Genomic DNA, 12,193 nt, shown 5'->3' on the forward strand with positions numbered 1-12,193 from the left:
CAAAAAAAGCCAAGGAAGAAAGATACGCAAGAGCCACCTGCAGGAAAAGAAGTCAAGAATGGTTTTTCCAAAGCCTTTTTCCCGGCAGCTAACGGTGTGATGGACAAGAAAGCACAGTAAAAGTAGAGTAGCAGAAGCCTTCCCAGCACACTAGCCTAACAGATTTCGCTTGTTTTAAAGCAAAGACTGAAATTACCAGTTATATATGTTTTAGCATAAACTAATTTCTTGGCGTTTATAAATCATTTGTACCAGAATGTATTACTAGATTGCTGTTGGGTTAATCTGTTAGCTGAATGCTTTGGTCAGCACTGCCGTGATGCTGACTCTGTAGACCTCAGAACAGGTGCAACTTCCACCACACAGACACAAAGCCGGGACACACGCGGCACTGTTTTATACGGCACATCTTCAAATAAAGAGTTTTGTTCAGATTAAAAAAAAAAAAAAAAGGTACAGTAGAACATGCAGTTCATGCGCTAATGGACACCAGATGAGAGAGAAGCACTGTAGATCAGTGTTTGCAGATCTTTTGCAACAGGTGCGAATTGAAGTGATGGGAATGGCTGGTGCTTGGGAAGTTGATTTAAATTTTTATATATAGAGTTTGATATAATTAGCGATTGTAATCAACTGTATATCAGTTGATATAAAATTAAAAGATAAGAGAAAATCAAGAAATCACAGTGGCTCTTTTAATGAGATATATTCCTTTTCTCTATGTGGAAGAAAAAGAATTTTTTGGTCTTTAAATTCTAAGCTGTTGTTTTATTAAAGTTCAGTAACTTAATCTCTCCAACTGCTTATTCCTTGGCAGTATCTCACTGGCTCATCGATGTCAGTGTAGGCTGGTCTCCAGCAAATGCATGAAGGAAGCAGAGGCCAGTGAGTCACAGGACTTTTCAGCAGACTTGGCACATGAATACCTATCTGGGCTTCTGGAAGTAAGCAAGCAAGGGGAGAACGGCAGTATCGCCTCCCCTTTTTGTCTTTGTCTTCTTTCAGTAATGGCCACGAACCGTGAGGTTAGTGTCTTGGCTCAGAGATAAGCATAGCTTGGCATTGATTCTTCTGTTGCTACCTCAAGCTGTTTTTCTGTCCCCAAGAACAGCACTCTCAGTGGGTGTGGAAGTGGGTGGGACATGAAGCAATGGTTTTACATTGCATTGCCTGGCTACAGCTTGGCATTTCTTTCTTTTTCCTTTTTCTTTGCATCATTGCCATTGGTGCCACTAATTTTGCTTCTCCCTCCTTCCCTTTTATAACTCGTTTCTTTCAGAGGTGCCCAATGTCTCAGCGTTGTATTTTCTGTGGAGTTTTACCAGTGTTCTCAGGCAATAACCTTGGTGACATTATATATCCACTTTGTGTAGTTAATGCGAGAGGGATTCATTTTAAAAAGAAGAAGATAGAAAGAGTGAAAAGAAAAAAAAAAAAAAGAGCAGTGAGGGAGGTCCCTGTCCTGGAGCTGCTGTTCTTCCTCTTCCTGGCTGTCTTTGACTTTGGAAAATTAACTACTTAATAGCAGATGGCCCTGGCCATGAGAGGGAGTGAATGGACAAAGACCTATCTTAACAAAGAGACAGGAAACCTGGGAGCTCTGGAAGGGGCAGATGGGCTTAGGCAAAGTCATCAGCTCAGGACGCCCCAGTCCCTCACAGGCAAAGATGGATCATAAGATAGGAAGTGGTGGGAAAGAATGCCAACCCCATGCACTCCCTCCAGTGACTGTGGAAGTCACAGATTAGCCTACTTGAAGGAAGAATGAAGGATTTTTACCCTCTAGGACAAAGTGTGATGGAGTGACTTGTTTTTCATTTTCTTCAGACCCTAACCATGGGAATTTGTAATATTGTTTCTGCCAAGCTCTGATCCTACTTAGCTCTTCCCCTTTATATACTTCTGTCCCTATCTGTTTATAGCTTTTCTTCTCAAACCTAACTGCAAAAGAAGAGCAAGGTTACTGTTTTCTGTGTCTCCTAAAGAAGAAAGAGTTCCAGAAATGTGTGTTTGAGTGAGACTTCAAAGGAGAGATAGAACTGGGGTGGTTGGGGTGGAGGCTTATTGCAGGCTTGGATTATAAAGGAAGTATCATAATCGGAAGCCAATAAACAGAACACATTTGTTGCACTGAAAGCGTAATGGAAGGCTATTTGTCAGGGAAGAACTAGGAATTAGATTTACACAATGATATCCAGCATGGGAGAATCCAGTTCTCTTATAATGTTGTTAACATGAGGTTTTGTCTTCTTTTTCCTTTTTTTTTTTTTTTTCAAATCCTAAACTGGTGACTTTGCCTAAGCCCACCTTTCCCCTCTAGGGCTCCCTGTATTCATGTCTCTTTGTTAGGATAATACTTTGCCATTCACTCTTTCTTCTGTCAAGGGGCTTATGCTAATTAGTTATGCCAGTTGTATCATTACTCCTTGTTTTATTCATGCATTCATTGATTTATTCCTCTGTTTATTCACAAGTTCACTTGTTCTCCAGTCATTCGTTAAGGGACTTTTACCTTCCTCACATTAACCATGACAATGCCCACATTAATCCCCTCCTGCCCTTCCCTTCCCCCCTGCCAGTGAAAGAATTACAGACTTTTGCAGCATTTGTCCCACTCTGTTTTTGTCTCATTTTGCCTTGTCAGTAGGTAGGGCCCTGGATTAGGCTTGGCATGCCCTCCTGTACTTGTCCTGAGGCCAAGCTGTCTCCTCAGGATTTTCTGCCCTAATCTGATTATAAGAACCCAAACACTACACTGATGGTTCTTCTTTTTAACCTCCCTTTCTTTTTATGTCTATTAGCAGGAACTGTCAGGAGCAGTTTTCTGTATAACTGTACACACAGCATGTGCAGGTCCTTCCCTGTGGTCCCAGGGCCAGGAGGGTACATCACTACAGTGTGACAGGGAGCTTCCATAGGTGCGCTGACGTTCACACGTGCAAAATTTGCCAGATGTAATGAACTGCTTTGGCAACCTGGGAGGTGATTTCAGGTCAATAAAAGGCTTTTTAGTGACAGTGTGGGAGATTCAACTCTGCTCTAAAAAATCAAGTCAGCAAAAAAAAAAAAAAAGTGTTCTTAAAACATATTACTTTAAATTTATGTCTTTGGCTTTCCTATGTCCTTTGGTTATAAAGGGCTACTCTACTTCATTACTTATATACTTAGCAATTCCATAATTTCATAAAGGATGCAGTGCCAGCCATGAACTCCGAGCTGTTAGGGTCTGCACAGCACTGGGAGCGATGGTGCTGGAGAAGCAGAAGGAGCAGGCGTTTCCTTTTCCTGAATCCTGTCGTGTCTTTCTGTATCGCTTTCAGGATGCTGCTCCTTGCTGAGCATGTCATCAATCTTCCGTAGAGGAACGCCTGTGGAACTAACTTGGATTGCATTAAAATAGCTGCTCAAGGATCTTCTTAATGACTTTCTGTAAAATCAGAAAGTGCACTGGATGACGAAATCCAGAACTGGAAGAAAAAAGTCACCTCCATATATGCACAAAAGCATTTGAGGAATTCGCGTGGCGGCTCGTGCCCAAGCGTTGCTTATGGCACTTAGCTTCCTGTGAGGCTGAGCAACAGCAGTGGTGATATTGGTGATTTTATCTGGTCTTTCAGAGGAGCTGGAGCACTGGTGTAACCTTCAGCCATCCGTCTTTCACTCGCCCCCATTCATGCACATCCAAAGGAAATGATATTGTGGGTCACCCTGAGAGGCATGACTTTGCTGATTTTTTTTTCTTAAGCTCTTGTCTGTCCGTGTGCTTGCTAGTATTATTGAGAACATTTTAAAGTGTGATTTATCTTGTAAGCCCTTAATCTTACAGTGTAAATGAGGAAACAAAACTGGCAAGGTATGAAACAACTAGCAAAGGATACCAGTCGCTCTGTAACTGGCGTTCTGTTCCATGCGACGTTCACATAGTGTGTGTTCCATCAGTGCAGAAAATGAGACTTTGTTGGCTACCTAATTCTCAGGGGAAGCTCTGTGGGATGATTCAGAATTTGAACTGGCCTCACGTAAGTGGGCTTTAGAGAGAGGGCATAGCTGCTTGTAGGAAGGAGGCAAGGGCATCTTAGGGCTAGAGAGCAGTCGTATATGGGAGGGAGGTGGAAAGTGTGGCATTAATATGCATGCCAGTGAGGTGGTGATGGCACAGGTGTGACAGTTACTGAGGAGGCACCAGGAGACCTCCAGAGTGCGGGGGAGTCAGTGTGCTCTTCTTGCTCCACTCACGGTGGCTGCGTCTTCCTCTTTTCTCTTGGCTTCAAGCTTCCGACGATGAGATTGACGTCTCCACTGATTATATTTTACATTTATTCCTTTCTGTACTCCTTTGGTGTGGCAATGAAGGGAGAGAAGCCATCTGCTGCTGCTTTCCCAGGTGTGTTAGCAGGGAGCTGGATAGAAAATGGAGCAGCTGGGACTCGAACTGGCACTCATATGGGATGATGGCAACACTGGCTGAAGTTTAACCGCTGTGCCTCTAATAATTGTCCTTTTATTTAGTGTTTTAAGTTTATTCTTAATGTAGATCACATATTTCCTGACTGAAGGGAAACCTCTTACAAGAGAAATCTCAGATAATGGGATGAGATTAGTGATTTTGACTGAAACAGAACATAGAGGGACATGTACATTTTTAGATTCTGATTTAACTGTTTTATTGTATCTATCTGTGAAAAGTAGACCAGGCAAAGACAGGGCGAGTGTTGCTTCTTTAAAAGAGGGAACAACCTTCTGCTTGTCGAGTTAGGGAATCTCTGAGACTCTGTCACATACATTTTAGTCCCACTGACATATTACTCCCACGTCCTTGTGGGTAGTAACGTTAAAATTTTTAAAATGTTCTTTGATCTTCCACCCACTGATCTAGTAGACATTTAAGTTCAATACTGCAACTGGGAGGAAGGGGAGTTGAAATGCCATGCAGTCTATGGAGGGAAAGAGCCTCAGAAGTCACAGTCTGTGTGTCTGCATGGAGAAATTGTAACAATAAGTTGGTTTGCATTTTCAGATGTCATCACACTTTACATTATAGGGCTTACCATTTATGACCTACTTAAAATGGGTGTCCCTTCAGTAGGAGCAACATGTGTGTAGCCATTGGTTGACTTGCAGACTTTCAGAAAAGCTGTCTTTTAACTGAAGTGTACTTTGCACGTCAACAGATTATATAAATACAGATTGTGATCCTCTATGGGCTGGATTATATTGGGAACAAGTATGAGGAATCTGTATCTAAGGAACCATTTAGCATCTAATTCTGGTAAATTAAGCCCCTCCTCCTTATGCTCTGTGTAAAGATGTAACACATTTTCCAAAATGATCATCTATTTATTCAAAGTGATTCCTGGAGCAGGAGTCCAGAGACCAAGTTTCGTGGTTATGGACATGACACTGAACCTTGCACAACTTCACCTTCCTCACATACAAAATTAGATATTGTGTTGTCATGTCACTAAAAGCCAAACCTCTTAACGTCCGAGATTTCTGTAGTTCCAACAATGCTATAGAACTTTGGGGGGGAAAAGGGTAAATACAGTGGTCCCAGGTCTTAGAATGCTCAAATATTTGTTCTAATTTTCTAGGGCAGGGATGGGGAATGTCTGGCCTGTGGACTCTATAAGGTCTACAGGATCATTTGATATGGTCTTGCTAAGGCAACCGCAGGCAGGACTGGAGATTCAATAAATCTACAGGAAGATAATTTTTTAAGTTGATTGTTTTGTTTGGCTCATAAATGATACTATAAATATGCAAATGGTCCTTAGTAGAAAGAAAGTTCCCCACCCTAACCTAGTGCACAGTTATTCATCCAGGTGGCATTTATAGCCGTATTTAAAAATGAATCGTTAAGTGGTATCAGTGCCTTCCCCTACCCCTTTGAAGCCTCTATTAGAGCTTTGGCAGGTTATGTTCAGAAATAATTGATCCTTACAAAGAAATCATTAAGATCCTTTGATAAGAAGGTCAGTGTTGTGGCGGAGCAGGTAGATTTGCCACCTGTAACACTGGCATCCCATATAGGCACCAAGTTGATTTGCCATTGCTCCATATCTGATCCTGCTCCCTGCTAATGGTTTGGGAAAAGCAGCAGAAGATGACCCAGGTGCTTGGACCCCTGCACTCACATGGGAGACGTGGAAGAAGTTCCTGGCTCCTGACTTCAGCCTGACTCAGCCATTGAGGTCATCTGGGGAGTGAACCAGTAGATGAAAGATCCTCTCTGTCCCTCTCTGTCTCTGTCTCTGTCTGTCTGTCTCTCTCTCTCTCCCCCTGTCTCTCTGTAACTCTGATTTTCAAATAAATAAATAAATCTTTTTTAAAAAAAATCCCTTGATAAAATAGCATCAGGAATTGAACACATGTGCTAGTGCAAGTTTGGAGGGGCATCCTGTGGCAAAGATGGCAGAGACAAGAGTCGGTGGTTCTTAAGGTGAGAAGGGCTTTTGCTCCAGTGAGCTCTCCTGCAAAGATTTCTTTGTCTCTAGAAAACCAGTAAAATGTTTGGAATTTAGCCTTTTTTTTCATGAAACTTTTTCCCTCAGTAATGAATGATAAATATTTCTATCTTCATCTTTTCTTTTTAAATATAGGATTGTTTGGGTTTCTCTCAATTCTGGGATTTGCGGAAGAGTGAAAGACAGTAGTTAAAATTAGGTCATCTCAAATAATAAACCACTGTTTTTGAATGTGAACTTTTAGCCTTTGTTTCTTAATGACTTAGGTCATTTTAAGAGAGAGAGAGAGAGAGAGAAATGCATTGAACAAGTGCCTGAGCATTCCTGCGTCTGAGCCTTGTCTGCCATCTGCAGAGTGAGCATTGTGGGGGTGGCCAGGCAGGAGGAGGTTTTCATACTAAAGACTGGATTTTTCTTTTAATTTTACTGGCAGATTCAGTATATACTTCAAGAATATTTCACTTTTCTTTTTTGGTCATTTTTCCTATAAGTTCTTTATTTCTACCCCCTCAGGGTCCATTGCTGTACATATGTAAAATCAGAGATACTGTGAAGAATTGGATAGTTTCTTTTAAAGATTTATTTCTTGTATCACTTGTCCTTTATCAAGAAAGTTATGCTGTTTTCCCAGATATTTTATTAAAATGTGTTTTCAATCCAAAGAGTCTTCTTAAGGGCTTACAGAATGCAATTGTGCCAAAACGTGTAATCCAGGAAACATCTGGTGGTTCCTGTTGGTGGGAATGATGGGAATGTGCCCATGTACTTTAATGCGCAATTCAACAAAATATGGTTATGTTTTTGTACGCAAAGCAGGAGCTCGTGATTTTTTTTGAGTTTATAACCTGCCTTTCTGTTTGCAAGGACTGTCTCTGCAAATGTGCCACGCACATATGGGCTTCTCCATTTGTTGGATGCAGCTGTGGATCAGAATGGGGCAGTCACAATTGGCTGTAGATTTTTAGTTTACACTTTTAGGCTTTAAGGGCAAGAAAACTTACATGTATTTGCTTTATTGTGTTTCAGTGAGAGAAATGTAATACCTCTACTGCTATGACCAGGATTGTTATGATTTGTATTATTTAATCCATTATGTTAGCATATTTCATAGTATACGAAATACTTTATTACCTGAAAAGTTTTGACAAAGCAAAATATGTATACTATGTTTTAGAAGATTTATTTGGCTGAAATGAAACTAATCTTAAAATAGTGAATGTAGATAATTTTAGGATTAAAAATAATATAACCTAGGACAAGAGGGTCAGGCTTTCTCAAAGTTGGAAGTGTCCATAGATTGATTGTACTCCCTGGTAAATGGAGCATTTGTTGACCTGAGGTGTTCAGGTGTGGACTGTATGACCAGTGGGGACGTTTAACAAATGGTTCAGTTAAGACTATTATACTGGGTGAATTTCAATATGATTTTTAAAAATTATTTATTTATTTGAGAGGCAGACAGACTGAGAGAGGGTTCACTTTCCAAATGCCTGCCACAACCAAACTCAATTCACATCTCCCATGTGGATAGCAGGTGCTTCCCAGGGTCTGCATTAGCAGAAAGCTAGAATTGGGAGAGGAGCCAGAACTCAATCCAAGGCACATGAATATGGGATGCAGGCAACCAAAGCAGTGTCTTAACCACTAGGCCATACACCCACTTCCTAAATGACTTTTTAAGTCTTCTCAAAAACACGTTTCTACAGCATATATTTTTAATAGTGTCATATAAATATGAATATTGTTTAAAGCTAAAATGACTAGTGTGAAAATATATTTAAAAATCTAAATTAAGTAGTCTGTTAAGATAGAAATTTAATTTCAGATTTTAAAAATTTAGAAAGTCAAGGTGAAAATTGAGTCTGGTTAAAAGGAACATCACATGTGTTGCACCTACCTCAGACGTTTTGCTTGGATGTCCTCAGTGGAGTGCGCTAACACTCTCCTAGGAGCTTTCTGGAAGCTTGTTCATCAGCCACAGTGGAACAGAGTGCTTCTGAAGCAGGCTGTTGAGCTGGAAGAAGTCACAGCCGCCGAGTTGTCCATCTCTGTCTCAGCGTCTTTCTTAGCTTCATTCTCGGGCGCCGGATAACTGTCATCACCTCAGTTCCCCGGTTCTTTATTCCCACAGGCCTGTCCATCAGCTGCTTGACAGTTTTGCAGATGTTTGAGCAGCAGGGTGGGAGTCTGGAGCTTGTGGTGTCTCTTTTTGCACATCGTCTAGGCCTTTCTGCTGAACCCTTCCCATTTGCCTACTTTTTTTAAAACCTAATTTCCCATTTTAGATTAGTTTTCTTTTTTTTTTAATTAAATCTCTTTACTTTAAAACTCACATCTCTGAATTACACCTCAGCATATCTCTGAATTCTTGCTTTCTTCTTCCATTATTTCCTGTTTCTCTTGTGCCACCAGTCATCTCCTAAGGGTTTTCAGGTTTTACTTGAGATTGACATTTCAGGTCTTAGAAAAGCTTATGTTCAAGAACACAGCTCAGGGGCTGGTGTTTGGCCTAGTGGGTAAGATGCCAATTGGAATGCCCACATTCCGCATTTGAGGGCCTGAAGTCCTCATTCTGCTCCTGACTCCAGCCGCCTGCTAACACACACCCTGCCAGCTCAAGTAGGTGGGTCTCTGCCACCCATGTGAGGGACGCAGACTGAGTTCTCAGGTCTTGACTTCAACCTGGCCTAGCGTGGCTGTTACAGGAATTTGAGGAGTGAAACAGTGGATGGAAGATATCTCCCTGTCACCGTACCTTTCAAATAAATAAAATATAAAGACACACACAGTGCATGAACACAAGTGATTTTTGTTCTTTTTCAATATTTTTATGATTATAAAATTAAACATTTGTTTTTCAGAATCTTGAGTATTAAAAAGCTTCAATATTCCAGTAGCTCAGAAATAATTGTTTTTGAATATTTTATTCTAATCCTTTTTTATCTTTCTATGAAGCTGATGACCTAACCTCTTTGTAACCCCTGCCACTATCTCCTTCTCACAATAGCAAACAAACAAACACAGTGATCCATAAGCTAGAAATGTTAATGAGGGAAAGAAAGTCTTAATTTGAGCATGTAATGATTGACACAGGAAAATAAACAAATATTTCTGTGTGGTTCTAGGTGACTGTGGACGAGTGCAGGAATGGATATGAGCACTGAAGGCTATCACATACACTGAGTATTTAGGATATGGAGGGTAATGGGTGTGGTGTCTGCAATGGGAGGGCACTCATAATGGAAGAAGCATCCCGGGCTCCCTAGAACAGATGTGAAGCAATTCCCCCCTTCTCCCAAGACACATTCACAGAAAGGATGTTAAACTATTGGACCAGGAGTGCGAGGGCTACACAGCCTTGAGAGTCCCAGAGATGGGGCTCACTGGAGCCACGTTGGAGGTTGCCACCACAGGTCCTTTAGAACCATACTCAGCCTTTAATCCTGGGGAACATTTTTTATGTGTTTTAATTTACCAGGTTTCACCGAAGCTAGTTTAATGTGTGTAGGGAAGCCCTAGAAGGCAAAAGTTCGTGAAACAGAAAAAAAAATGGTTTGTATTTAAGTTATGCACAGAAACAAATCCCAGGGCAGGCTCTATGGAGGGAAGAGCAAAGGAAGTAATATTTTTTGTTTTTAACAGTATGACTGTCAAAATGGCAGCAGCTGACACATTGCTTTTGGTGTGACTCCCTCATCAGAGCTGTGGCTTCTTTGGAGAAGGTAAAAGTAATTAAACTTAATGTACAACTATATAAAATATAAAGCAGTGTTACAGAGAGAGAAGACTTCTATCTGCTGGTTCACTCACAAATGGCCACCACAGCTAGGGCTGGTCAGGTCAAAACCAGAAGCCAGGAGCCAAGTGCAGGGGCCCAAGCCCTTGGGCCATCTTCCACTGCTTTCTCAGGTTCATTAGCAGGGAGCTGAATTGGAAGTTTGGCAGCTGGGACTTAGCAGCAGCTACATGGGACCCCTGCTTTGCAGGCAGCAGCTTAACCCTCTCTGCCACAATGCAGGCCCTGAAACAGTGTTTTTAAACCTATTCCCCTTCTACCGTTTTGCTTTATGTTTTCTCCTAAAACCAGAGGAAACTCAAAAGTGTAAGACATTATTGTTGTAAAGCAAAAGCAAGATAGAATGTTCAGACCACACCTAACAATGGGTGCTCTAAAACCAGGGACAAGTGCTGCTGGCAGCAGCACAACAGTTGCTACAGGGGATGCTTGTTTGTGGCAAGTTCTCCCCACTCCTGTTCAGGAACAATTATAAAATTGACATTTCCTTCTAAACGATTCCTTCACTCCTTACAAAAGGTGGGCCCACTGCAAATGGAATGTTAGAATGAATTGCTTACTATCTGAAAAATTAAAAATAAGCATAATTTAGTGTCTTTTTTTGTTTTAAATTGTATATTGAATCTTCCTTGATACTGCTAGCCAGTTTTTATTTTTGTTGCTAACAATATTTTTTCATTTTTGAAGAATCTTAGGTTTTCTAAGTCCAGAGATTTTTTTATTTTAAGATTTATTTACTTATTTGAAAGGCGGAAATACAGAGAGAGGGAGACAGGGAGAGATTATCCATCCTCTGGCTCATTCCCCAAGTGGCCACAATGACTGGAGCTGGGTCAGCCTAAGCCAAGAGCTTCTTTTGGGTCCATGTAGGTGCAGGGCCCCAAGTATTTGGGCCATCCTCTGCAGCTTTCCCAGGCACTTAGCAGGGAGCTAGATGGGAGGTGGAGCAGCTGGGGCTCAAACCGGTGCCAATAGACGATGCCGGCACTGCAGGCAGAGGCTTAACCTTCTACACCATGGCGCTGGTCCTGTGAGTCCCAGGTTGGGCCAGTATCTTTGTACCTGGTAGTTGGGCCTGGAGCCAGTGGAGTTGGTCACATTCACACACTGTTTTCCTGTGACAGAGGTATGTGTTAGAAATACTACCTTGTAGGCTTTTTCAATTTCTAGCGCTGCCATTGTGTATAAGATCAGTTAGCCACTGAGTTAGATCAGAGGCAGAGATTAGTTTGTGGAACTAGAATGGTCTACAAGAAAGGTTAATCAGTTGGTGTCATTTCCCTGATTAAATCCCGTCATTCTAGAATTGTCTTCCACACACAGGAAAACAAAGTTAGACTCCTTATTAAGGCTCATGAGGCTCACATGATCTGGCTCCGGACTCCTCTCCTGGCCTCATCCTTTACGGTGTCTCTCACTGGCCAACCTTCAGCCACACTGGTCTTCCTGCTGCTGTGAGAGCACCCAGCTCCTTCCCTGTCTCAGCCTTTTTGTTGCCTGAGGCACCTGGAAGACTTCCTGTCATTGGCTCCTCCTCGTTAATCAGGGCTGCTCCAATGTGTGTTGGCAGAGGCATCTGCTCCACTGCAGAGTCTGCTCCCCTGTGGCTGGGGGTTCTGTCCTACAGACACAGTCTGTGATGAGTGTAAGGGGGATGTGGGCCACAGTGGGTGGCGGGGTAGAAGTGGGAGGATGGCTTTGTGAGTGTTTCCTGAACATTTAGCCTTTCCAGCAATCTGAAAATCATTTCATACCTGATGAATCATGTTCTTAAGCCAGCTAAGTAGATTCTGTTCTCTACACTTGTTTCCTGACCAGTACGTGGGCCATGCCTGCCCTCTCTGAAGTAGCAACCACCCACCCCACCATAATACTGTGTCCTGTTACCCTCTGTGTTCTTGAAGCGTTTGAAGAAATATGGAACATTAAATGT

General features: G+C 41.9%; 1 protein-coding gene across 23 annotated transcripts in view; it reads left to right on the forward strand.

Annotated features, from left to right (window-relative positions):
* PSD3 (pleckstrin and Sec7 domain containing 3) overlaps positions 1-12,193 on the forward strand; it is a 588,112-nt gene that overhangs the window by 381,257 nt on the left and 194,662 nt on the right. The window contains exon 10 of one of the 23 annotated variants that reach the window (XR_011378165.1): positions 10,107-10,186. The exons of 19 other annotated variants lie outside the window; for them this stretch is intronic. Coding sequence is in view for 2 of the 4 variants with exons in the window: in XM_051819344.2 (XP_051675304.2) it covers positions 867-1,025 (159 nt within the window). In the remaining 2 variants the exon portion in view is untranslated. Of the gene's footprint in view, positions 1-453; positions 1,026-10,106; positions 10,187-12,193 lie in introns of those variants that run through there. 3 more of the 23 variants (XM_070047345.1, XM_051819344.2, XM_070047349.1) reach the window with 3 other exon arrangements.

This window comes from Oryctolagus cuniculus, chromosome 8 (genome assembly GCF_964237555.1).
Source record: "Oryctolagus cuniculus chromosome 8, mOryCun1.1, whole genome shotgun sequence".
Lineage (NCBI taxonomy): Eukaryota > Metazoa > Chordata > Mammalia > Lagomorpha > Leporidae > Oryctolagus > Oryctolagus cuniculus.